The sequence below is a fragment of the Sarcophilus harrisii genome, chromosome 1, assembly GCF_902635505.1.
Source record: "Sarcophilus harrisii chromosome 1, mSarHar1.11, whole genome shotgun sequence".
Taxonomy (NCBI): Eukaryota; Metazoa; Chordata; class Mammalia; order Dasyuromorphia; family Dasyuridae; genus Sarcophilus; species Sarcophilus harrisii.
Window position 1 is genome coordinate 299,293,518 of NC_045426.1, and position 27,766 is coordinate 299,321,283.

Below are 27,766 nucleotides of genomic sequence, written 5' to 3' on the forward strand. Positions count from 1 at the left end.
AAAAGACTATAAAGTTTTATGAGCAAAGAAAGTAGTTTCACTGACAATTTAAATAACAAAAACACATGTAACTTTAATATTCTCATAAGAAAAAAATATATACACTTAAAAAAACTGAGGTAAGATACACAAATATTGAAAAGACACTAATTATATTTCAGAATTCACAATAAGGCTGAACTGCCAGGGTATTTAGTTACAGAAGTGCCCAAAAGTTTCCTTTTGTAAAATGCTTGCATCTGCAAATTGTTTCATCAGCACCAAATCCCAAAACTACACTGAAGACTTGGTATATTTAGATGACATATCTATGAATAAGATCTATAATTCAATTGATAACCTCACTTTCCCCCAAGAAATAAGTTAAAATAAAAGAGCTGAAAATATTTTTCTTTCAATTTTAGATGCTGAGTATTCAAAATGTGAACATTATCACTGCCATGTTTATTCAAAACAAGTTTTTTCTAACACTACTATAAAATGACAGCTTTGTTTTCAAACATTGCTAAAAAAAATGTACAGGGCAAATTCCACCTTAATAGATTTTACAAGTGATCAAAACCACTTTTATAAATCCTAATTCCATTCAAATGGATACCTACTAATACCATTTCTGTACACTGTATCTCTTTTTAAACCTGATTGCTTAAGTAAAGCAAGAAAATTCTGTCTTCCTAGCTCTACTAGTCTTCCTTCCTCTCAACACACTAGACCAAATTCTGCAGTATCCTCTGACTCCTCTTCAGCTTTTACCATCCCAGACTTTCAACAACCTTTCCTATTATTTCCACTACCCTGAAACCCAGGCATAGTGGGTCTCAGTAAATAAGCAGCTATATTTATTTACAACAGAAAATAAATACTGAACCAAAGAAAAAATGTTCTTGTTAGAGTTCAAGTTAGACTTGAAATACGGATAGAAACTTGGAAAGAATCTGTTATATAAGATGTTTTGTTGAAACCATATAAACAAAATACTGGAAATGTAGGGCTATGACTGGAATATGAAAATGGCATTGACAAGCAGAAGTCTATGTTAAAATGCTATTAAATAAAATAAGATTATATATATATATGCACTAGAACTTTCATAATAATTACATTATAAAAGATGTAACAAAAATTTTATACATTAAATGAGAACTCTGCAAAATGACAATAGTTATAAATTGTTATTACAAAATATTGCACATGATATTCAACTTTTTCTAGAATTTATGCCAAAAAAAAAAAAAAAACAGTCTGGAAATCATTTAAAATTTAACTTGAACCCAGGATGCCTGAGGCATCTAACTCAATGGTTGAGTTAGATTCACATCCATAACCTATGAAACCTGGTATTCAAGTTTGGGCTTGTTTATTGTTGATGGTGGTTTTTGTTGGTTTGAGAAAAGTCTCTTCAGTTATTCATTCTTATTATCAGAGGGGCTGGTCCAATATATATGTAACTTGGGGAGACCCTACACTGCTTGATGGGCTCCGAAAACTTGACTCAAAAGAACTTGGTGTAATTCCAATCATGGTGTCATTCTGTGGCACTTCACCTTTCAAAAAGTCATCATCTTCATCTTCTATTGTTCCCTATTAAAAAAAAGAAAAGAAGAAAAAAACACAGTAAAACTTTAAATCTCTTTCCCCAAAGATGTTACAATGAAGAAAAAAAACCCAAAATCCTTTCTAAGGAATTTAACACTAAGCAATGTCAATAGGGAGCAAGAAAAAAATACTTAAATAAATTAGAAATCTGATTATAAAAGCTAAATTAACCAAGTCAAAGACCTTAAAACAAACCAAAACCAAAATTCAAATTTCCCATAATACAGTCCTTTTTTCAATAAATGGTTGAGTAAAAAGAGTCAATAATATAAAGACATCTTGTTTCATGGGTTCTATCAAGTTCAGAATACTCCAGGGAGCTCCTCACTGAGATCAATTATTACTCAAAACAGACGGATTTAACAATCTTTGCAAGAAAATCTAAATGTACGAAGAATGACTTTTATCCAGACCATGACATATAACTGGATAGCAGTGTTACTTACATATGTGTACATATATCTGGGATGGATATTATGAAGCCATCCATTATGAATTACAGTTACTGAAGCCTAGCATCTAACAGAAGGAAGGAAGTGAGCTAAGTTGTTTGTACATTACTTTTAACAATCCCAAGTATAAAAACTTTTCTTCCAAACACAAATATTCTCCCCCAAAAATGACATATGGTTCTGAATCAAAGTTGTAAATGATTCAATATGAAAAGACATATGGTGGGGAACAAGGAGGCTGTAGAATATTTTCAAGGATAACTTATGCAGAAGCAGTAGCATAAGGTATGTCAAAAGAGGAAACATATGATGGGAAAAGGAGGTGGGTCAAATATATGGACAGATCAAAGAACAACAGATGGAAAAACAATTGCTAAGAGAAATGGCTCTTGGGTAGAAAAATTAGGGAATAGAACCAGATTTTAAGTAATAAAAATAAAAGGAATATCTATATCACCAAGATCTTAGACTTTTTGAAGTATATTATTATAATTATCAGGTAGGAAAGACAAGCACATTGACTCAGGTTTCATGATGTGAATGAATAAAGAAGGCAAAAATGGTAACCAAAATTATGAAACTGCTGAATGATACAATATAAGATTTTCACCTACTTCTGTGATGATAAAGACTGCCTATTGAGTTATCCCTTCAAGAGATTATTTCCAAGTGACCATAAGGTTAATTTACACAGCTGCTGACATAAATGTCAACATAAGGACAACTATACTAAAGTAAAGTTATTGGAATTTTTAAAAATGATAATAAATATGAGGACATTTTAAATGTATTTTAGTTACGTCTTATTTAACCATTTCCCTAAAATCTATGGATAAAAACTGGCATAGTTATCAGTAATAAACTTAAAATGAATACAAAATATCCAATAAATAATTAGTTAATTACTGCCAGTCTGTCATTAGTCTACTAATTAACAGATAATTAGGTTAAAAGTAAATAGTAAAAAAGAAAATTACCTTTTCAACAGGTTTCTTAAACTCCTGAAGTTCTTCAGGACTCAAATCTTCCCAAGACTGATAAATGGGATCAATGACTTTTTTGGATCTGTTAACAAAAATCATTGATTAAATCACATTTCAAAACATCTGTATCAAATATCTCTAATACAAGTCTATTATCCAAGATGTATGGAGAATGAACACATATATAAAGACCAAGAACTATTCATCCAATGGATAAATGGTCAGTTTGTCCAGGCAAGCCAGCAGTAGGGTTCTAATTAGCCACAGCACAGATCAGCAATTGAAACCCTTTAGTCTTGGCTCAATAGAACAGTAGTATAGCAGAACAGTGGTTAAATCTCCAGTACCAGTACAGAAGGTATATAGCCTGTCCAGGAAACCAGGCAACAACAGATGGAACTAGATTGGGCTACCTCCAGTACTATAAGCAAAGTCACTAAACAGAAGGGGCTCCTGTGTGCAAAGCAGCCCAGAATTCAAACCTGTACAAGAATAGCATATCCCATGTACCCCAGGAGCAGAACATGACTTTAAAAGCGAAGAAATAAGGGAAGAAGAGAATGGGAGGGTAAGGGAAGAGAATGTAAGGAAGAGAAGTGAGAAGGGCAGAAGAAAAGAAGGGAAGAAAGGAAGGAATAAACAAGAAACAAAAAAGAACCTGGACCACAGAGAACTACTGTGATAACAAAGAAGATCAAAACAACTCAGAAGAGGACAAAATGCCTACATGTGAAACTTCAAAGAGGGATATGAATTGGTCTCAAGCTCAAAGAATTTTAAAAGTCAAAAAAGGCATAAGAAAAACCAGGAAAAGAAATGAGAGGTGTGCAAGAGAGAATCAACAGTTTAGAAAAGGAAATGACAAAAATTGACTAGAGAAAATTATTACACATTAAAAACTAGAACTGAGCAAATGAAAGTCAATGATTTTATGAAACATTAAAAATCAGTGCAACAACTCAGTGAAACAACTTAATATGAATGAAACAATAGAAGAAAATGGGAAATAGCTCATTGGAAAAAGAACTGACCTGGAAAATAGAGACAATTTTAAAACTGTTAAACTACCTGAAAACCATGATCAAAAAAGGAGCCTGGACAGCATCTTTCAAGAAATGAAAGAAAACTGTGGTGATATACTAGAACCAAAGGGCAAAACAGTCTTTGAAAGAATCCAGTGATCACCCCCTGAAAGAGATCCCACAGAAAAACTCTTAAGAAGTATTGTAGCAAAATTCCAGAACTAAAAGATGAAGAAATACTTAGAAATTGCTACACAATTAAGATTACCCAGGATTTAGAAACTTCTACTACAACAGCAACAACAACAACAACAAAAACAAAAAAAAATCAGAGGGCCTAGAATACCACATTCCTGGAAGACAAAACAGTGAAGATCAGAACCAAGAATTAACTATCCTTAAAGACTGAGCCTGACCCTTCAGGAGAAAAGATGAAGTAGGTTTCAATCATTTCTGATGAAAAGGCCAAAATTAAACTGTTTACATCCCTACATGGAAAGATGATACTTTTAACTCTGCAGAACTGTTTTTATTAGGACAGTTAAAAACTGTATACAAAGACAGAAAGTGTAGGTAGCAGTTGACTTTGAAGTGGTAATATTAAAAAAAGACATTAAGGGGCAGAAAAAGGACTGTATTGGGAGAGGAAATGGGAGACAAAATGGAGCAAATTACACCACAATGAAAAGGCACAAAAGAACTATTACAGTAGAGGAAAAGAAGGGAGAGGGATGACCATTGTCTAAAGCTTCAATCTAATCAGATTCGGCTCAAAGAGAAAATAACTAAATCATGAACCCATTTCAACCTTATCTTGGTATGAGATGTTAGGTGTGGATCAATGCCTAGTACCATACTAATACCTTACTAATTTCCAATTTTCCCAGCAATTTTTGCGAAATACCAAGTTCCTATCCCAGAAGCTAGGATCTGAGTTTATTAAACACTAGATTACTATAGTCATTGACTGTTGTGTCTTGTGAACCTAATCTAACCCACTGATCAACCCCTTTATTTCTTAGTGTCAAATGATTTTGATGACTGCCAGTGTCCAAATTTTTAAAGGAGAAATTAAGTCAATTACATGAAGAAACAGACAGTAAAACTATGCCAATAGGGGACTTCAACCTCCTATTCTCAAAATCAGATAAACTTAACCACAAATAAACAAGAAAGACGTTAAGGAAATGAATAAAATCTTAAGAAACAAGTTATGACAGACCTGGAGACTGTATGAGTATTAAAAAATATATAACTTTTCTCAGGGGTACATAGCACTTACACAAAAACTAACCATGTATTAGAGTCATAAACCTCACAATCTTGGAAAAATAGAGAAAGGAGTTTTTTCCAAATTTCTTTTATGATACAGATATGGTGCTGATACCTAAACCAGGTAGGGTCAAAACAGAAAATAAATTATAGACCAAGTTGCCTAATGAATCTTGATGCAAAAATTTTAAATAAATTATTAGCAAGGAGATTACAGCAAGTTATCCCCACTATAATAGACCATGACCAAGTAGGATTTATACTAGGAATGTAGGGTTGGTTCAATATTAGGAAAATTGTTAGCATAATTGACTATGACTATATCAATAACAAAAATCATATGATTATCTCAATAGATACAGAAAAAGTATTTGACAAAATTCATTACCTATTCCTATTAAAAACACTAAGGAGCATAGGAATAAATGGAATTATCCTTAAAATGATCAATAGCATCTATTTAAAACCATCAGCAACCATCATATGTAATGAGTTACATATGGGTTACATATGTATATTACATATATAATGTAACTAGAACCATTCCCCCTAAGATCAGGAGTGAAAAAAGGTTGCCCATCATTACTATTCAATATTGTGTTAGAAATGTTAGCTATGGCAATACGAGAAGAAAAAGAGATTAAAGAAAATGGAGTAGGTAATGAAGAAATCAAATTATCACTCTGCAAATGATAAGATAATATTTAGAGAATCCTAGAGAATCAACTAAAAAACTACTAGAAACAATTCACAACTTTAGCAAAATTGCAGGACACAAAATAAGTCCACATAAATCATCAGCATTTTTATATTTTACCAACAAAGTCCAGCAAAAAGAGATACAAAGAGAAATTCCATTGAAAATAACTGTGGAAAACATAAAATATTTGGGAATCTACCTGCCAAGACAAAATCAGCAACTTTAGAACACAATTATAAAAATACTTTCCACACAAATAAAGTCAGAGCTAATCAACTGGGAAAATATCAAGTACTCATGGGTAGACTGGGCTAATGTAATAAAAATGACAATACTACCTAAATTAATCTACTTATCCAGTGCCATACTGTCAAAAATTGCTTTACAGAGCTAGAAAAAATAATAACAAAATTCATCTGGAAGAACAAGAAGTCAAGAAGCAGGGAATTAATTTGTAAAAAATGCAAAGGCTAGGTGTATTAGACTTAAAACTATTATTATAAAGCATTGGTCATCAAAACTATTTGGTACTGGCTAAGAAATAGAGTAGTCGATCAGTAGAATAGGTCAGCTTCACCGGTCAAAATAATCAATGACTACAGCAATCTAGTGTTTGACAGACCCAAAGACCCCAATTTTTGGGATAAGAACTCACTATTGCCAAAAACTGCTGGAAAATTGGAAATTAGTATGAAACTAGGCATTGACCCATATGTAAGATGCCCCCATACCAAGAGAAGATCAAAATGGGTTCAGTTGTTGGAATTGTGAATCGATTCAACCATTCTGGAGAGCAATTTGGAACTATCCCCAAAGAGTTATCAAACTGTACATACATACTCTTTGATCCAGCAGTGTTTCTACTGGAAAATCATTAAAAAAAAAAAATAGTATAGGAGGGAAAGGGACCCATATGTGCAAAAATTGTTTGTTCCAGCCCTTTTTGTAGTGGAAAGAAACTGGAAACTAAGTAGATGCCCATTAGTTGGAGAATGGCTGAATAAATGATCAGCATGATGATTTCAGAGAGACTTACATGAACTGATGCTGAGTGAAATGAGTAGAACAGGAAAATACCATACACAGCAAAAGCAAGATTATACAATGATGGATTCTGATGGACATGGCTCTTTTCAACAGTGATTCAGGCTGGTTTCAATGGTCTTGTGATGAAGAAAGCCATCTGCACCTCCAGAAAGGACTGTGGGAACTGAGTGTGCATCACAACATAGTATTTTCACTTTTTGTTGTTGGCTTGCATTTTTTTCCTCATTTTTTTCTTTTTTTGATCTGATTTTTTTTCTTGTGCAGCATAATTGTGGAAATATGTATAGAATGTTAAGGACCATGTCTAAGTATTGAAGTCGATTCTCCTATCTCCTCCTGAAGTCTAAGTATAGGTCGATTCTCCTAAAGCCCCCACAGCTGTGAATCGTAACACACTTGAAGGAATTGCAAATCAGCCTTTATTGACAGAGATGTTACAGAATTGAGAATGAAATAAATTGGAGGCAAGAGGGAAGAGAGAGGTCAGAAAATGCAGCTGCTTCTCAGTCCCCCTTGTATCATTATCAACCTCTCACATGAAAGGATCTATTTTGCTGGTCATAATTAGATCCCCAGAAGCCATTAGCAGGTGGCTCCCATAACAAATGGTACCCAACAGGGAGCACAAAAAGCAGCAGTGCTCAAGAGCTGTTGGTGAGTAGGATCCTTCCAGGAGAGTTCCTTCAATAACTCATGGGGAAGGAAAGGGAGAAAAGATCCATTAAGACTTTTTCAGTTAGGGTAATTAAAATAGGCCAATACATCAAAGAGCTGAGCCAAGAGATTGATGGACTTATGAAAAAATGCCTACTCTGACTATAATCCTCTTCTGTTTGTCAGAAAGTTTGCCGCTGTGATACACTATTATGTTAGAGCAAATTACATCTCACAAGATTCAACAAGTGCTATAGCATCTCACCCTATGCAACCATCCAGAGGAATAGGACAGAAAAGATTTGATAGTGCTGTTTGCATTCCTTAGCATGAGGACTCAGATAATAGCCGCTTCACAATATTGGACAAACTTACTGACCATGCTGTTGGGGGAAAAATGATCTTGTTCCAATAAAACAAAAATTGGGGAATTGTTAAGGACCACACCCAAGTGTGAAGGGATAGGTCCATTCTCTGAAAGCCCCCACATAACATACTTGAAGGAATTGCAAATCAGCCTTTACTGATGCAGATGGTGTAGAATTGGGAATGAAATAAATTGGAGATTAAGAGGAGAGAGGTCAGAAAAAAAAAAAAAAACTGACTGTCTTCTTGTATCATTATCAACCTCTCACATGAAGGATATAGAATAGTCAAAATTAGATCCAAGCAGCCACTAGCAGTTGGCTCCCATAACAAGAAAAATTGCGCATATTTAACATATATTGGATTACTTGCTGTCTAAGGGAGGGAAAAAATTTGGAATACAAGGTTTTTCAAAGGTGAATATTGAAAATCCATGCATTTTGTTTTTCTTCCCGGGTTATTTTTACCTTCTGAATCCAATTCTTCCTGTAATAACAAGAGAACTCTTCAGTTCTGCACACATATATTGTACCTAGGATATACTGTGACATGTTTAACATGTATAGGACTGCTTGCCATCTCGGGGAGGGGATGGAGGGAGGGAGGGGAAAAGTCAGAACAGAAGTGAGCGCAAGGGATAATGTTGTAAAAAATTATCTAGGCATGGGTTCTGTCAATAAAAAGTTATAATTAAAAATAAATAAATTTAAAAAAAAAAGAAAAATTACAGCTCTATGCAATAGTTTGTTAAAAAAAAAAAAAAAAAAAGAAAATCCATGCATATGTTTTGAAAATAAAAAGCTTTAATAAAAAAACCCTCACAATCAAATGCAGAAAGGCAAAATATTAAATGAATTCTTTGGAGATCAAGACGTAATAAAAATTACATCCAATAAAGGGCCATGGAAAGAGACTACAAACTAATTGGAAATTAAACACTGTAATCTTAAAGAATGAGTGGAACAAACAAAGCATAGAAATAATCAATAATTTAATCAAAAAGAATAAATGAGAATCAAATTACTATTTGATAACATACCAAAACTTATGGAATGCAACCAAAGCAGTTCTTAGGAATAATTTTATATCTCTAAATGCTTTCATGAAAAAATAGAGGAAAGAGATCAATGAGTTGAGCATATAACTAAAAAATCTAGGAAAAGAACAAATTAAAAAAATATTTTTTAAAAATAATATTAAATAATTAAATTAGAAATTCTGCAAATCAATAGATTAATAAAACTGAAAGTAAAAAAAAAAACCATTCAACTAATAAGTAAAACCAAGAATTGGTTTTATGAGAAAAACAACAAAAAAGATAAACCTTTCGTTAATTTGATTAGAATGAGAGAAGAAAATCAAATTACCAGTATCAAAAATGAAAAAGCTGAATTTAGGGACTGGGTGATAGATTGTTAAGTTTGCAAACAATGAAACTCTCAATCTAAATAAACTGAAATATTTCTTTAAAAAAAAAAAAAAAAAAGGTCAATTTAGCACCAGTGAAGAGGAAATTAAAGCAATTATTAGCTTTTTTGCCCAATTATATGCCAAAAAATCTGACCACATAAGTGAAATGGATGATTATTTGCAAAAATATAGACTGCCCAGGTTAACAAAGAGGAAATAAAATACTTAAATAGTTCCATTTTAGGAGAAGAAATTGAACAAGCCATCAATGAACTCCCTAAGAAAAAATCTCCAGGGCCAGAAGGATTTACAAGTGAATTTTATCAAATATTTAAAGAACAACTAATTCCAATACTATATAAACTATGTGGAAAAACAGGCAAGAAAGGAGTCCTGCCAAATTCCTTTTAAAAGACAAATATGGTACTGACTGGCATAATTAACTATGTCAATAACAAAACTAACAGAAATCATATAATTAGCTCAAAAGATGCAGAAAAAGCTTTTAACAAAATATAGTACCCATTTCTATTAAAAATACTAGCAAGCATAGAAATAAAAATAAATGGAGTTTTCCTTAAAATGATAAGCAGCATCTATATAAAACCATCAGCAAGCATTTTATGTAATGTAGATAAGCTAGACAATTTCTCCATAAGATTAGGGATGAAGTAAGGATGCCCACTATTATTCAAGAATGTACTAGAAATGTTAGCTTTAGCTGTAAGAAAAATAGATGGAAGAGTAGGCAATTAGGAAATGAAACCATCGCTCTTTGAAGATGTGAATTCACTTAGTGAATCCTAGAGAATCAACTGAAAACTACTTGACACAATTAACATTAGCAAAGTTGCAGAATAAACCCTTATGAAATATTGACATTTCTTTTTGTTACTAACAAAGCCCACCACCAAGAGATAGAAAGAGAAATTCCATTTAAAATAACTGTAAACAATATAAAATATTTGGTATAGTCTACCTGCCAAGACAAAACCCGGGAACTAAGTGAACACAATTACAAAACACTTTTTCACACAACTAAAGTCAGATCTAAACAATTGGAAAAATATCAATTGCTCATGAGCAGACCAAGCTAATACAATAAAAATGACAATTCTACCTAAATTAGTCTATTTATTTAGTACCATACCAATCAAGCTGCCAAAAAATTATTTTATAAAGCTAGAAAATATAAGAAAATGTTAAGAATATCAAGAGAATTAATGCGGGGAAGGTGGCCTAGCCATACTGGACCTTAAAATGTATATTATAAAGATCAGAAAACATTTGATACTGGTTTTCTATCTATAAGGAGGCTCACAGAAAACTAGCAATATGTCATATATAATTCAGCAACTATCTAGATAGGGAATCTTCTAACAATGGCAGCAAAAACCCACATATCCCAATCCTCTTGAGTGAGCTCTAATGAGAAAAAACAAGCGGCATAGCAAGTAAATAAGCCAATGGTTAAATTTGTTAAAGATAAGACCTGGTCAAAGTAGGGAAATGAATCTTAGGGAGTCGATTAATAGCTTGTTCTATTTTTTTTCTAAAATGGGACTATTTAAGTAATTTACTTCCTCCTCTGCTAATCTGGGCAATCTATATTTTTGTAAGTACTCATCTATTTCATTTAGATTATCATTTATTGGCATATAGTTGGGCAACATAGCTCCCATTTATTGCTCCAATTTTCTCTTCATTGGTGAAAAGTTTTCCCTTTTCATTTTTGATACTAACAATTTGTTTTTTCTTTCCTTTTTCTAATCAAATTAACTAAAGGTTTATCTATTTTGTTGGTTTTTTCATAAAACCAACTCTTTTGTTTATTAATTCAATAGTTTTCTTACTTTCCATTTTATTAATCTCCCATTTTATTTTCAGAATTTCAAATTTGATATTTAATTGGGGGGTTTTAATTTGTTCTTTTTCTATTTTTTTTGGTTGCAAGCCTAATTCAATGATTTTCTCTTTCTTTATTTTATGCTAGTAAGCATCTAGAGACATAAAACTTCCCCTAAGAACTGCTTTGGCTGCATCCCATAAATTTTGGTATGTTGTGTCATTATTATCATTTTCTTGGATGAAATTATCGATTGTGTCTATGATGTCGTTTCATTCATTTTTTAGGATTAATTTAGTTTCCAATTAATTTTTGGTGTATTTTCCCCTGGCATTTTGTTGTTGCATATAATTTTTATTGTATCATCTGAAAAAATGCATTTGATATTTCTGCCTTTCTGCATTTGATTTTGAGGATTTCATGTCCTAATATATGGTCAATTTTTGTATAGGTTCCATGTACTGCAGAAAAAAAACTATATTCCTTTCGGTCTCCATTCAATTTTCTCCAAATGTCTATCATACCTAACTTTTCTAGAATTCTATTTACCTCCTTAACTTCTTTGTTATTTATTTTGCAGTTTGATTTATCTAGTTTTGAGACAGCAAGGTTGAGATGCTCAACTAGTTTTGCTAATTCTTCTTTCAGCTCTCTTAACTTCTCTAAGAATTTGGATGCTATAACCACTTGGTGCATATATGTTTAATACTGATATTACTTTATTATCTATGGCACCTTTTAGTATGATGTAATTTTCTTCCTTATCTTTTTTAATTAGATCTATTTTTACTTTTGATTGATCTGACATCAGGATTGCTACGCCTGCTTTTGGGTTTTTTTTACTTCAGCTGAAGCATAATAGATTCTGCTCCAGCCTTTTACCTTTACTCTAAATGTATCAACTCTGCTTTAAATGTGTTTCTTCTAAATGACAAATTGTAGCAGACTGGATTAAAAGCCAGAATGCTATCAGCTTCTGTTTTATGGGAGAGTTCATCCCATTCACATTTCCAGTTAAAATGACCAATTCTGTATTTCCTGCCATCTTGTTGTCCCTCAGTTCCCCCTTTCCCTCCTCCCTAGATTTTGCTTCTGACTACCCCCTCCCTCAAACAGCTCCCCCCTTTTACAGATTCTCCCCGTCTACTTTTTTTCTCCCTTCTATTAGCCTTCCCCTTTCCTTGGGGAAATGAGTCTTAAAAGTACTATGAAAGAATATAATGATTTTTTTTAAAGCAAAGAGAGCCAGTTCAATAGCTTTAAGGAATTTATTTCAAAGTTTCTTTAGAACTTCAATCCAGAGGGGAAAAAAAAAAAAAAACAAAAACCACACAATCTAAGAAATTAAAATTAAACCTATATTAAATGCCTATTATGTGCAAAGTTCTGAGTGAGGTATAGGGGACACAAGACAAAAAGAACAAGTATTCAGAAGGCTTATTGGGTATTTAAGTTTGAGCTTTGACATTAACTAGTTAAAGGTTCTACAGAAATGTGGTAACTTCTTTAAGTTTTAGTTTCCTTACTAACAAAAAAAAAAAATGCAAAAAACCCAATTTCTACCTCAAGAGTTATTAAGAAAGCACGTCATAAATACTGAAAGTTTCATATAAATTCCTAATTCACACCAACACCCACACCCTCTGTATTCAAGGTCATTAAATATTTTTAAAAGCACAAACTTTGTCCAAAAAGCATTTATACCACTTCAAATTTTTTTTCTTTGTGAGACAACTGGGGTTAAGTGACTTACCCAAGGTCACACAGCTAAGAGGTATTAAGTGTCTGAAGCCAGATTTGAAATCAAGTCCTCCTGACTTCAGGGCTGGTGCTCTATCCTTTGTACCACCCTGGCTACCCTTAAAACTGCAAATTTTAAAACAAGAACTTACCTCTTGAGAACACATGGATCAAAAGGGAAGAATGTGTCCAGTGGATTGGTGCAGGTCTGTACTGAGCCACCTCCTGCTGTATTTCTAAGAACTGGCAGCATTTGTCGGTTATTCCTCTCAATAATAGTGTAACAAAACACTAATTGGTATTTCCTTCAGAAAATCAAACAGATACACTTATTAGCATAATGGAATATGCCATCTAATTGTCAGAATTCAAAAGGTAATAGAAAACAGTTCTGCTTACTACATAATGCTACAACATACTAAAATATACAATAAAAAAAAATTCATTTCAAAACAAGCATAAATTTAAAAGTTCTTTTTTACTTGTTTAAAATGCTCGGAGTCCTATAAAGAAATTCAACCCTCTTTTCTGAGTTTTTTGTCCTTTATGTCTATAACTTTCTCCCTTCCTCCTCTTGAGACCCTGAATTTCTTCAAAGCTTAGCTGAGTTGATATCTTTATAGTTATTAGAGCTCTTTTATTAGAGCCCATTTTATTAGAGCCCAGTTATTAGAGCTCTTTTTCTGAATGATTTTATGTTTATTTGTGTACTCAATGTATCCTCAATAAAAAGTAGATTCCTTGAATGCCTGAACTGTTTTATTTCAGTCTTTATAACTTCTGTACTCTGAACACAGTAGACAATTAAATTGGTGAATTGATCTAAAATGAAAATTACACTTATCCTCCAATTTTAAAAATCATGCCCAAAAGACTTACCTTGTAATGGCAGCAAATAGATTAACTACAGAAGGAAGGCAAATCTTCAAAGGATTTAGCTGAGACATAACTATGCGCTCAAAATTTAAACTCTGCAGATAAGCCAAGCCTTTATTTAAAAAACAAACAAATAGTTAATGACTTAAAAACATAAAATTCAAAGCTAGAAATAAATGATAATTTTATTTCTGATGACTAAAATTTAAATGCCAAGTGCTGACACTCAAAAATGTATAATATAAAAACATCTGGATTTAGAGGATGGGAAGAAAACATGAATCATTCAAACTCCCTAGGCCTCACTTGCCTCATCTATAAAAGAAGGTTTGAACCAGAAGACTTCTAAGGTCCTTTTCAATTCCAGATATACCTGAATGAGCATTTAGAAGATATCTATTTATGCCATTAAAAGCCTAGAAAATCCTCAAATTTAGGTGACAACATGAAAAAAATTTTAAGTTCTTTGTCAAATTCTCAAAATGATTTTTCACATATAAAATAAACAAGTTTTGAGAATTTTAACTAAGCTAGAAATTCCTGACAAGAGACTTTACATTCTATATATTTTTTATTACTTAGCTGCCCACAAAATAATACTAATTGCGCTTGCCATATTATTAGTTATATTACAATTTCATTATCAAATGAGTTTGTATGTGAAAGTACTAAACAAATGCAATGTGACTTTTTTTCCTTTTCCGTCGTGGTCTGATTTTTCTTGCACAACATGACAAATATGGAAATATGTTTAAAAAGATTGCACATATTTAAACTACATCAGACTACTTGCTTTCCTGGGGAGAGGCAAGGTAAGAAAGGGAGGAAGAAAAATTAAACACAAAGTTTTACAAAAATGAATGTTGAAAATTCTCTTTGCATGTATTTGAAAAACGAAAATTAAAAAAAAACAACAAACAAAACCAATAGAATACATTCCTGGGAATACCTTCCCTAACTCCAAAGACAGGAGTGAGGGGAATATTTCCATAGATATAAAGAAGGGCTGACATAGGAGTGTCAGAGTGAGGGGAATTTCCATATTTTAATATATTTCCATAGATATAAAACAATGAATTATATTGTCAATTTTTTTCCAAGTATTATTCAATTTAGGGTTAGTTTTGCTGATGTTTTTCCTTCTATATTTTATTCTTTATTACAAGAATAATCTTTGGAAAGGGAAAAACATATTGGGAAATACTAGCGTTTTAAAAATAAAAAAGTCTGAACTTGGGCAAATGATTTCACCAGTTTGCCTCAGTTTCCTCAACTGTAAAATGGGAATAAAAATAGTGCCTCTGGTTTGCTGTGGGATCAAATATTTGTAAATTGTTTAGCTCAATGCCTGTCATACAGTAGGTATTATATAAAATGTTATTTGTAATCACTAGCACTTTCACTATATGAATAAAATGTTTTATCAAACTTTTTTTTTTTTTAAACAATTAGCATGGTCAAAGATCTTAGAATCCCTTTTAATTTGGCTGCTAAGCTACACATTTCTTTTAAAAGGCAGACTCTCTTTAGACATCTATTCAGATACATTATATAACATGTATTCCTCTAATGTAATGACAGGTAAATAAAGAGAATGTTACAGAACAGAATAAACACCTTTATTTTATCAGCTACATAGGAAAAGAAGCACTCATATTGCTAGTAATCATCTAAAAAGCTTTGCCCTCCACACACACATAAAATTCTTTTTTTCTCCTAGTTATAGGAAAACAGCCTTCAAAATTAGACATATGGATAAACATGAGATTATGTTTATTAAATTTAATTATACTAGAAATTGTTTTTAATTATATAGTTAATAAGATTCTTCTGGATTATTTAAGCTAGAAACAATTATACAGGCCGCTAAAACAAAAACAATATTGTAAATAGTGTATTTATTAACTTTCCAATTGTATTTGAAGATAAAATCTGGCTAGACTGCTGAGGGATTAACACCAAGTTTCAAATGACAAGAGAAACACAAGGGACAGGCAAATGCAAGCCAACCAATGTAAATTCCTTGTGTGCCCAAATGCACTTACCTTTCCTTAAGTTTCCATCTAAAAGCTGCTTATGTCGAAAAACAAAAGTGTAAAAAACAGCCTGACATGCTGAATAAAATGGTCCATGAAGAGCAACATCACAGAAAGCTTTTGTTCCTGCATCTTGGTTATCAAGGTATATATGCAGCCAGTGGACTAAAAGGTCTAGGCACGTTTTTACAGTGCTAGAGAAAAAAAAAAAATTCAATTTAATAAGCAAATTTTATTTGTCTTATAAAATTATTAACTCTAAAAGATAAGACCAATACCAGACACTTCATAACTATCCATTAACACTAAACATGAAAAAAAGTTTCAAGTCCTATTCATGGACATAGAAGAGCCAGAAAAGCAATAGTCTTTTAAGTGTTGCTATCCCAGCAAATGAGCTGACTATTCCTCCTCTGAGAATAAGATGACCTTCCCTCAGTTTGTTCCTAAAACTAGGTCTGGAGGCTTCCTCTTAGGAAATCCACTCTTCCCTGTTGTAGTCACTGAGACCATGTTTTAGTCTTCTGTCACCATTGAGCCTAAACCTACTGTCACCAACCCAAATGAGAAAAGCAACAGTGCCCTAGCCTCCATAATTACAAATGCTCATTCCCCAATCCTCTTGCATGAGGAATAGAGCATTAGATTCCAAGTCCAATGAAGAGCTGAGCATCAAACTGGATGAACTAAAGGAACTGGCCCAGATACAAGTTCAGCCTGGCTGAGGCTCTAATACCCAAGAATTTATAGACCAAAACATTAGTCTTGTCTTTATAGTATTCAAGAGATAATTGATACCATTCTCTATCTTCACAGGACTTTGAGGGAGGGAACCCCAATCAAATGGCATACTTCTCTGTCTTGTGGCTTTGCAAAATTCCACCTCAGCCTCTTTTCCTTTTGTAATTCAATTATACATTCTTAGTCCACACCTGGGCCATAATTCTGAATCCCAAGTTATCTGGCTTCTGATTCAACTTGAGTTAGGTCAGAAAGAGGTCCTTTTTCCAAGGTTACCAGTCCTTTTCCTTATCTCATCCGGACTTCTCTATACCTACTGACGTAGCCCTTCTTGGAGCAATTTCTCCCTTCTCAGCACTTAGGCACTGCTCTTTCTTCTATCAGCTGGGCTACTTCTCAAGTCTCTTTCGTATATCATCATCATCCATATCCTACTCCATATCACAAGACTTCCCAGGCTCTCTCCTTGGCTCTTAGTTCTTCTTTGTCCAAACCCTCTCTCTTAATGATTTCATTACATGAGTTAAATTATTAGCAGTATACATACAACTCCCAGTATACAGACAATTCTCAAACCTCTGGATCAGTATCTGGGTCTTTAAAAAGCATATTAAAATGCATGCATAAAATTACTTACATGATGGGAACAAATTTAGCTCTTGCCAAGAGGCTACCAATATAATTTCCAGCAGCTTGCCTGAGGATGGCAGGATTATTTGGATTCTGCAGTTTTTTCCACAGATGTTCCAAAAATGCTTCTGCAAATCCCTATGAAAAAAGTATGTTTATTTAAGTTACTATCACCAAGAAGGAGGTTTAAAAATTATCCCTTCATTTTCGGTAAATTTATCTGTTAGAGAGAAAGAAAAAATATTTCCAAATGTTATTTCTACTTACCAATTTAAAGCTACAGAGGTAAAACATAAAAAACTGTATGTGACAGGAGGCATGGGTTGGCAACACCAGCTTGTCAAAGATCCCTAATAAATCTCGATACAAATCCTTTGTTTTGTTGATATCAATCTCACCTACAAAGTAAATGTAACATTTTAACTTAAAAAGATAATTAAAAGGAAAAAAAATTAAGAAAAATTGTAAAAAAAGGCAAAGTACATGACTGTCAATATTAAGAAACATCCTTATCAACTGGACTACAATCAGCAAGATTAACTGTAACTCAGTCATGTCTATAATAATGCAACTTTAGCATTTATTCTATCTAAAAGATAATATTCATAAAAAGAACTATGTTTCAATAACATTAATCACACTAAAAACAATCATAATTATGTGATTATGTAAAGAAATGCCAAAAAAAGCCCTTTGACAAAAATATAGTTTTAACAGTACAGGTTTCTTTTTCATCTATATGAGGGCTTACTCTCATACAATTTGTGTGTGATACAAATCACAATAGTGATCACAGATGTAGGTAGTTTATAGATTAGAGTTTTCCATGATAAATTCTCCACAGCTAAGGCACTAAGTCAAGGATATTACACTATCATGAAAAAATAACTCAAATCTTTGAATAAAAATGACAACTTCTATCCATATATAATCTTTTCTTATTACCATTTTTATAGCAGATATCTTTTATGTAGGAAAAAAGTAAGGACAAAAGAATATCTAAACGCTCAGCTACTGGATGTGCCATTCGATCACTCTTTCCAAAATCATCTTTTCTTTCATCTTTAGTCTCTTCGTCTTCATCCTGTTAAATGGAAAGCAATTAAATTTTCCATAAAAATCAAGAAAGAAAATCTATACTAAATTAAATACAGTATAAGATAGAGGTAATTTCTACTAAAAGCTTACTCCAATGCCTTATTACCAATTTAAAGCTACAGAGGTAAAACATAAAAAACTGTATGTGACAGGAGGCATGGGTTGGCAACACCAGCTTGAGATAACCTTGGGTTCTCAAAAGTTATTCCAGTAAAATGTGAGCCTCAACAGTTCAAGCTGAAAAAACTGAACACAAGCCCAGCAAGAACCATCATTTAAAAATAATTAGGTTCTGATAGCTTCTTCAACAGAAAGTTGACCACCAGGTGAAAAATATTTTAGATAGAATACCTCATGGCAATTAAGATACGAAGAGATTACAATTAACATGGATAAAAGTATTCACATTTAAGGAATTATATATGTTCTAAATAATTTGAAACAATAGTAAAAAGCAGTTTTTGTGCTTTCCACTTTATCTATCATATTGTTACTGATTCTAGAACAAAATCTCCTAAACTGGTGCAGATTAAAATTAAATTAAAAAAAAAAAAGACTTTGCACTAAAATTTAAAGAAAAACTTATTTGATCTATTAATAGGTAATAATAGCTGTCATCTGGTGAGATATATATTTTTATGTCATGAGGAATTCTTCCTCATTTAGTTTTTTTATTAGTTTTTTCCATCAACACCATGAGAGAATCTATACAAATATTCTCATCTGACAGCTTATATTTTAAGCCTCATTTTAGTAATACAGACTGACCATATTAAATAACCTTTCAGCTGTATCTGTCCCATTATTAGTTTGAACAGCCGCTTCCTCTGCATCCTCTGCATCTTCAACATCTTGTCGTGACGCACTCACCTTCATAACAAATGAAAGAAAAATAAAGTATGTAAAACTTTCTAAAAGTTATATTTCAACACAAGAGCTACTTCTAAACTTATTTAAGTACTCATTTTAGCATACTTTATAGCATTCACATCATACATACATTCCAAATCTCGATAGTGATCTGGGTCAGTGGAAACTATCAATATAGTTTGATGGAAAAGTGGAGAAATATCAATAGCCATTTCTATCACCTGAATACTATGCCCTATCACAAATATCTATAATATAACCATTCTATATTTATGGTTACTCAATTGTGACAGAATGAAGCTAGCTTTTAAGATTATGATAATTAAAAAGTCAAATGCTGAAATTAAAATTATATTTGACTTTTTAAAGCTATTATTAGAAAGGACTTTCAATATGGCCATATACTTATATATTAAAACTAGTATTATATTTCTTATACATTTCATTTCAATAAATATATATCTTACCATCTATGCAAGTTTTTTCCTCAAAAACTACCTTCTAAAAATGCAGAAAAAAAATAGTGAATTCTGAATATTAAAAACAAGATATGAATCGGGAAACACAAAAATTAACAGCTAATCAACAAGTAGCTCAGCCCAACACTGGCCTATCTTTTCCAACAGATTGCCCCCTAGTCTTCCATTTATCTTTAACCTACTTTTTTTATTGGGTACTTCCCAACCCTGATCCATCCATCTCCAAAAGCTATGTAAATATTTCCCCTTATCTTTGTCTCCTTGTAGCTAAACTTCCTGAGAAGGCTATTTATAAGAGATGCTTCCATTTACTTTTCTTTCATTATTCTTAACTCTAGATAATCTAGTTTCTGACCTCATAGTTCGATCTAAAGTAACCAATAATCTTTAAACTGCTAGTCTTATCAATCCTCATTCTTCTTTACCTTTTTGGAATCTTTAACATATAATCATCCTCTTCTCCCGGATATTCTCATTTCTAGGTATTTAAAACACTATTTCCTATTGGTTTTTCTATCTATCTGACTGTTCTTTCTCAGTTTTCATTGCTGGAACTCCATCTAAGTCTGCTAACCATGGTTAATCCTCTAACACAAGGCTTTATCCTGGGCCCTCTTCTCAGATCCCTCTATAATTTCACTTGGTGATCTTATCAGCTCCCATGAATTCAATTATCACTTCTATTCATGATTCTCAGATCTACTTGTCCAGCTCTCACATCTCTCTCCATCATTTCCAGTCTCCTATGGCCAACTGCTCAAGAGATATCAATAGATAGAACATGCCACAGAGATCTTAAATGTCTAAAACCAAATTCATTATCTTTCCTCCAAATCCTCTCCTCTTGTGAACTTTCCTTTACTGTCAATAGTACCACTATACCACTGAAAGATAATCTATCTTTCAGATCTATGGAGAAGGAAGGAATTTATGGCTAAAGAACTAGAGAACATCATGAAATGCAAATGAATAATTTTGGTTATATTAAATTAAAAAGATTTTATACAATCAAAATCAATGCATCCATGATTAGAAAGAAAGCAGAAAGCTGGGGGGAAATTTTACATTCAAGGACACTGACAAAGGCCTCATTTCTAAAATATAGACAGAAGTGATTCAAATTTATAAGAATATAAGCCGTTCTCCAATTGAAAAATGGTCAGAAGAAATGAACAGACAAGTTTCAGACAAAGAAATTAAAGCCATTTCTAGTCATATGAAAATATACTCTAAATCACTATCGATTACAGAAATACAAGACAACTCTGAGATACCACTACACACCTCTCAGACTGGCTAAGATGACAGGAAAAGATAAGGTTACATGTTGGCGGGAACATGGAAAAACTCTGGACATTAATTCATTGTTGGTAGAACTGTGAACTGATCCAACCATTCTTGTGATGATGGCGTATTTTAAAATCAGCCGGAGTCAGGAATTCAGGTTAAGGGAAAATCTTCAATCTTATTCTTTGTGGAGGTGAAGGGGATCAGAGATGAAGAAGGATCGCGATAGCAATGTGAGCAGCTGTGACAAGAAGCCAGCCAGCAGTCTCTCCTGGCCTCTCTCTCTGCCCCTCTGCCTCCACCCACCAAAATCATCATTTCCTATACAACACATCAGGACTTGCACAAAGAGTGGGCGGGGCCATTCTTTCTCCAAGCATATATATTAATAGAGTATGGTCCAATTACTATTTAGCTTCACATACTTGGGACCTCACTGCATCAATTTGAACTTCAGCCCATTTACACATTCTGGAGTGCAATTTGGAACTATACCCAAAGAGCTATCAAACTCTACTAGGTTGTATCTCAAAGATCATAAAAAAACAGAAAAGGACCCTTATGTGCAAAAATGTTTATAGCAGCCCTTTTTGTAATGGCAAGAAACTGGAATGACTGAATAAGTTATGGTATATGAATGTAATGGTAAATTATAGAAAAATTATACAACAATAGTTGTTCTATAAAAAACAATTAGCAGGATGATTTCAGGAAAGTCTGGAGAATCTTATATGAATGGATGCTAAGTGAAGTGAGTAGAACCAAGAGAACATTGTACACAGCAACAAGACTATGTACTGATCAACTGTGATGGACTTCGCTCTTCAACAATAAGGTGATTCAAGCCAATTCCAATAAACTTGTGATGGAGTCATCTGAAACCAGAGAGAACTATGGGGACTGAATGTGGATCAGAACATAGTGTTTTCACCTTTTTTGTTCTTTCTTGCTTTTTTTCTGACTTTCCCCCTTTTTTGATTATGCAGCATAATAAATGTGGAAATATATTTGGAAGAATTGCACATATTTAACCAATACTGGATTACTTGCTATCTTAGAAGAGATGGGGTAGAGAAGAAAAAAAACTTGGAACACAAGGTTTTGCAGGAATGTGTTTTGAAAACTAACTTTGTATGTATTTTGAAAATTAAAAAGCTATTATTTAAAAAAATAAAAGGACATAAAATAAACCAAAAAAAGAGTACCACTACAATCCCAATCACCTGGGTTCAAAACTAGGTGTTATTGTCAACAATTAATTCATCTCCCTACCTTCTATATTCAATCTATTGCTAACATCTGTCAATCCTACTTTTGAATTATTTCCCCAATATGCCCCATTCTCTCATCTGATCTTGCTATGAGTCTGGCATAAGCCTTCATGTCTGGACTACGCAATAGCTTTCTGGTAGGTCTGCCTATCATAAACTTCTTGCTCCAATCCAATCTCAATTGTGAAAGTGACCGTCTTATATCAACCTCTATTTAATAAACTCTAGTTGCTTCCTCTCATCTCCAGGATCAAATACAAAATCCTCTGGCATTCAAAGTCATTTTCATAATATCCTTACCTCCCATTCCACAAGTCTTCTTATACCTTCTTATACACCCCACCAAGTATTCTTCGATCCATGAAAGTGACCTCCTTGCTGTGTCTTAACATATAACACCATCTATCAAATATGGGCATTTGCACTCACTGAAATTCTTTCTCTCCTCATCTCTGCCTCCTGGCTTTCATAGATTCCTTTGAGTCTTACTTAAAATCCCACATTCTACAGGAAGAATTGTGTTTTCCTCTTAACTGTTTTTTCCATGGTAACAAAGGAAGGTTTTAAGTAGGATGGGGGTCAAAGGAAAAAAGGGGTATATTCAGAAATCTCTTCCACAAAAGGCACCAAAAGAACTTAATTAAATGTGTCTCTGAGGTCTGCCTATTCACATGCTAAGAAGATAAACCTCAGCATTTGGGCATATTAAGGATACTTAAATACTGCAAAACAATGACAACAGTGTGTTAAAAATAAAGACTGGAAGTGAGAATTTGCTAGACTATAAATATTTGTATAAGGATTTTGTTTTCCTTTTGCCCATGGGAATGGAGGAAAGGGAAGGAAAGAAAATATTTGTCAATTTAAAAAAATTAAAACCTTAAAAAATTAAGATCGAATAAATCTTATTCTTAAAAAAAAATCAATGTTGAAAATTACATCATTACAGAGCAAAGTAAGCAGAATAAGTACAATTTATAGAATAGTAACAATGTAAAGACAATTAGCTCTGAGAGACTTAGTAGTTCAATCAATGCCAACAACAATTCCAAGTAATTCTTGATGAAATATACTTTCAGCATTTAGATAGCTGATGGACTAAAGAATGAGATCAAGAATATGTTTTCTTTTTTACAGAAATGTTGTTGCATGACTATTACAAATTTATAATGGACCTTGTTTTTCTTGCCTTCTCAATGGGTAAGGGAAGGGAATGGGAAAATAATTTGTAACTGAAAATAAAATTGAACAAAGTTACAACAAAGTTCAATTCTGCATACGTTACAATATATTTAACATTGAATAACGAATGGTCATATTAATAGTGCAATGTCTAGGAAGTTACATCACTTTATAATTTTAATTTCAGCTCTGAATTTTAAACTTATTTCTAATGATAAATTAAACTTTTTTTAGTTCAGCTCCATTAGCAGTAAGAGTTCCCACACAGTAAATAGTAATAGTAGTAATAGCTAGCATTTATATACAGCTTTAAGATTTGCAAAACATCTTAACTTGAACCTAACAACTCTGGGAGGTAGGTACTATCATTATCCCCATTTTGCAGATGATAAACCTGAGACACACAAGGTTAAGGGACTAGTCCAGAATCTTAAGTTAGTGAATGAGGCCACATTTGAACTTAGTTCTTCTTGAATCCTGGTCTAGTATTCTATCTACATTGTGTCACCTAGGAACCCAAAGGATCTACTTTCATCAGGACAGGAAAACACACTCAACAGATGGTGTTTGGGCTGCTATTATTTTATTTTAGACCATCAAGACAATTTCCAGCAATCCGCTCCAACCAGCCCCATTCCCCATGAAGATCATCCATCCCATTGAAAAAAAAAAAAAGTTAAATCAAACTATCTTTAAAAAGTGACTATAATGTACAGTCATGACACTTTCCATTTTTCTAGCTTAGTGTTGTAAGAAGATACACTGTATATTTATGTTGATTTCATTTACATGGTTGTAGTCATTTGTACATGATTCTTTAGTGTAAATTTTTTTGGTTCCATGTTTTGCACTCTACATGTGCTCATACCAACCTTTCTACATTTCTCTGAATTCTTCATGGTTTTCACTAATCTTTTTCAAATTACTTAATAATATAAAGAACTCCCAGTAATATGTTTTCTACCAAAGCAGATTTGCAATTATTTAATATCTTAAGAGAACTGGCTGAGGCAAGAGGTTTAAGTAATTTGTCAAGAGGGCAGAGCCATATACCCCAAGGAGATACTAAAGAAGGGAAAGGGACCAGTATATGTGCCAAAATGTTTGTGGCAGCCCTGTTTGTAGTGGCTAGAAGCTAGAAACTGAGTGGATGCCCATCAATTGGAGAATGGTTGGGTAAACTGTGGTATATGAATGTTATGGAATATTATTGTTCTGTAAGAAATGACCAGCAAGATGAATACAGAGAAGCTTGGAGAGAATTACATGAACTGATGCTAAGTGAAATGAGCAGAACCAAGAGATCATTATATACATCAACAACGATACTGTATGAAGATGTAATCTGATGGAAGTGGATTTCTTTGACAAAGAGACCTAATTCAGTTTCAATTGATCAATGATGGACAGAAGCAGCTATACCCAAAGAAAAAACACTGGGAAATGAATGTAAAGTGTTTGCATTTTAATTTTCTTCCGGGTTATTTCTACCTTCTGAATCCAATTCTCCCTGTGCAAAAAGAAAACTGTTTGAATCTCTATCTAGGATATACTAGGACATATTCAACATATATAGGACTGCTTGCCATCTAGGGGAGGGGGTGGAGGGTGGGAGAGAAAAATCGGAACAGAAGTGAGTGCAAGGGATAATGTTGTAAAAAAAAATTACCCTGGCATGGATTCTGTCAATAAAAAGTTACTATAATAAAAAAAAAAAAAAAAAAAAAAGAGGGCAGAGCCAGTTCTCTATCCATTATGCCACATTAACTGTCATTTATCGCTCCTTACAGAACAAGAGTTTTTCCTTTGAAAAAGCTATTCTTTTGATTAACTACAAAGTGATAAAAATTTAAAAATTTAAGGACATAACAAGTGCTAATGTGTCCTCAACTGAGCTTTCTTGAGACCAAAAAAAATATTTAGCCTTTATGTGAAGCCCTATTAGCTTGGCAAGACCTACCAAATCTTACAAATGTTATGTTCTTCAAGAAACCAAAGTCTTTTTCACCTCAAAGCACAACATTAGAATACAACTTCTGGGGCACTTTGCACATGGCATTGTATTAAGCACTAAAATCTTTGTGGCTGGGCAAATATTTAGAGGTAATTTAATCAACCCTGTTTCCAACAAGGAGTATTATTAAACTACAATGAAAAGTATGACTGCTAGCAACTAATTTTAACAGCAGATTGTTCAATAGTTACATCCACTGTGAAAGGAGGAGAGAATAAATGAGTAGGAAATACAGTTAGCAATAGTAATTGGGAAAAGAATTTTGAAGCAAGTTTCTTTGATGAAGGCCTCATTTCTCAAATGTAAAGGAAACAGAGTCAAATTTAGTTTAAAAAAAATAAAGAGCTATCTTCCAATTGATAAGTGATCAAAAGATATGATCTATGCCCAAAAGGTTATAGGATCATGTATACTCTTTGAGCTAATAATACATAACACAACTGGTCATATATCCCAAAAAATATTAAAAGGAAAAGGACCTATTGCTTTGCTATGCAAAGATGTTTATAGCTTGCTTTTTTCTCAGAAAAAGGAATTGAAAATTGAGGGGATGTTCATTAATTGGGGAATGGCTGAGTAAACTGTGGCATATGATCATGATGAAATGCTATTATTCTAAAAGAAATAAGCAGGATGCTCTCAGAAAAACCCGAAAAATCCTCCAAGAATTCATGCAAAATTAAACATATGCTATATAAAGTAATAGCAATATTAGGGAATGATCAGCTGTGAATCACTTTACTTTTTTCAGCAATGCAATGATTTAAGACTACTCTGAAGGACTTAGGATGAAAAATACTATCCATATCCAGAATAAAAACTCTGAATACATATTGAAGCATATCTTTTTTTTTTTAACCTTATTTTTCTTGAGGGCGTTTTTTTGGGTGGGAAGGGGAAAGATAATCTGTTTTCTTTTGTAATATGACTTCTATAGAAATGTTCTGCATAACCTCACATGTACCTTTTCAATAGGGGTGGGGATAGAGAGGAAAAAAGAAAGGAAGAAAACTTGAAACTCAAATATATGTAAAAAAACTGTTTTACATTTTACTGGGAAAATAAAATATTTAAACATGGGGGGAAAAAACCACCACTTACATCCATCTTGAGTAGCTTTTCAATAACAAGTTCCAAAATTTCAGGTCGCAACGTTGGAAAATATACACTAATCCTTAGCAGATTATGGACATAGCATTCCTAAAAAAAATAGAAGCATTAAGAAGCACAAATGAGTAAATCTGTACTTTCCAAGAATAATAATAAAACAACCAATATTCCTATTAATTTTTAGACTTTAATGTGAACTATGAAGATATAGGAAACATAATTGTAAATACAGTAGAAGAGTACACATGAAGCTTGTAAGAGACCACTAAAAACTTAATTGCTATACAGATCTCAATGTTTTAGGGAAAACATTTTGTAATCTTATTATGATTTACCAATACCAGGTAACAATAAAATTGTTTTCCTGTCTATTGACTATTAATTATGTTCAAATTCTGCTGCCTGGAAAACAGCCTTTTATGATCCATTTGGTCTAAATGAAATTTGACCTGTTATTTTACCCCTCCAGTTTTTTAAACTCCTTGAGAGGGCAGAGAATTTCTTACAGACATATTCTACTAATTACCTCCTTAGTCCCCGATACAGTGCTTTCAAAGCAGAAGGCAATTAGTAATTATTATTCCTTTTGCTAATGTACACTGACAATACCAATGTGTAGCAATTTTTAAAGATTATTATTGATATAAACATTAGCCTTCTAAAATATCTGAAATATATTGATTTATGAGTAATAAGGAAGATAAAGATTATAAGTTTTATTCCTAGTTATCTTAACTATGATGCTAGAAAAGGAATAGGAGCCTCAGGCTAAGATTATTATCATAACAATATTCATCCAAAGGATTCTTACCAAAATTCTCTCTGATTTTCGAATAAAAGGAAATTTTTCTACAAGTATTGGCATGAGAAACCATGGTGTACTGTAAGAAAATAAACAATCAAAATTAGTAAAAAAATTTTCAATAATCATCAATTTCAAACTCCATGAGCTGGAATTTCTAGTCTTAATTAAATGGAACACAGGGATGAGTATATAATATCATCCCAAAATTTTAAAATTTCCCCCATCCCATTTAACTGTTTTATCAAAAAAAAAAAAAAAAAAGTTTGTAATATTCAGAAA

At 32.7% G+C, this 27,766-nt stretch overlaps 1 protein-coding gene across 1 annotated transcript in view; it reads right to left on the bottom strand.

Moving 5' to 3' along the window:
* Positions 1–53: 53 nt before the first annotated feature.
* RRN3 (RRN3 homolog, RNA polymerase I transcription factor) overlaps positions 54–27,766 on the bottom strand; it is a 40,971-nt gene continuing 13,258 nt past the window's right edge. The window contains exons 8-18 of the mRNA XM_031944283.1: positions 27,494–27,563; positions 26,674–26,772; positions 19,238–19,339; positions 18,317–18,455; positions 17,639–17,769; positions 17,379–17,509; positions 16,010–16,194; positions 13,968–14,076; positions 13,241–13,393; positions 3,026–3,113; positions 54–1,581 (exon numbers count right to left, since the gene is read on the bottom strand). Coding sequence (XP_031800143.1) covers positions 1,420–1,581; positions 3,026–3,113; positions 13,241–13,393; positions 13,968–14,076; positions 16,010–16,194; positions 17,379–17,509; positions 17,639–17,769; positions 18,317–18,455; positions 19,238–19,339; positions 26,674–26,772; positions 27,494–27,563 — 1,369 coding nt within the window. The 3' untranslated portion in view covers positions 54–1,419. The remainder of the gene's footprint in view (positions 1,582–3,025; positions 3,114–13,240; positions 13,394–13,967; positions 14,077–16,009; positions 16,195–17,378; positions 17,510–17,638; positions 17,770–18,316; positions 18,456–19,237; positions 19,340–26,673; positions 26,773–27,493; positions 27,564–27,766) is intronic.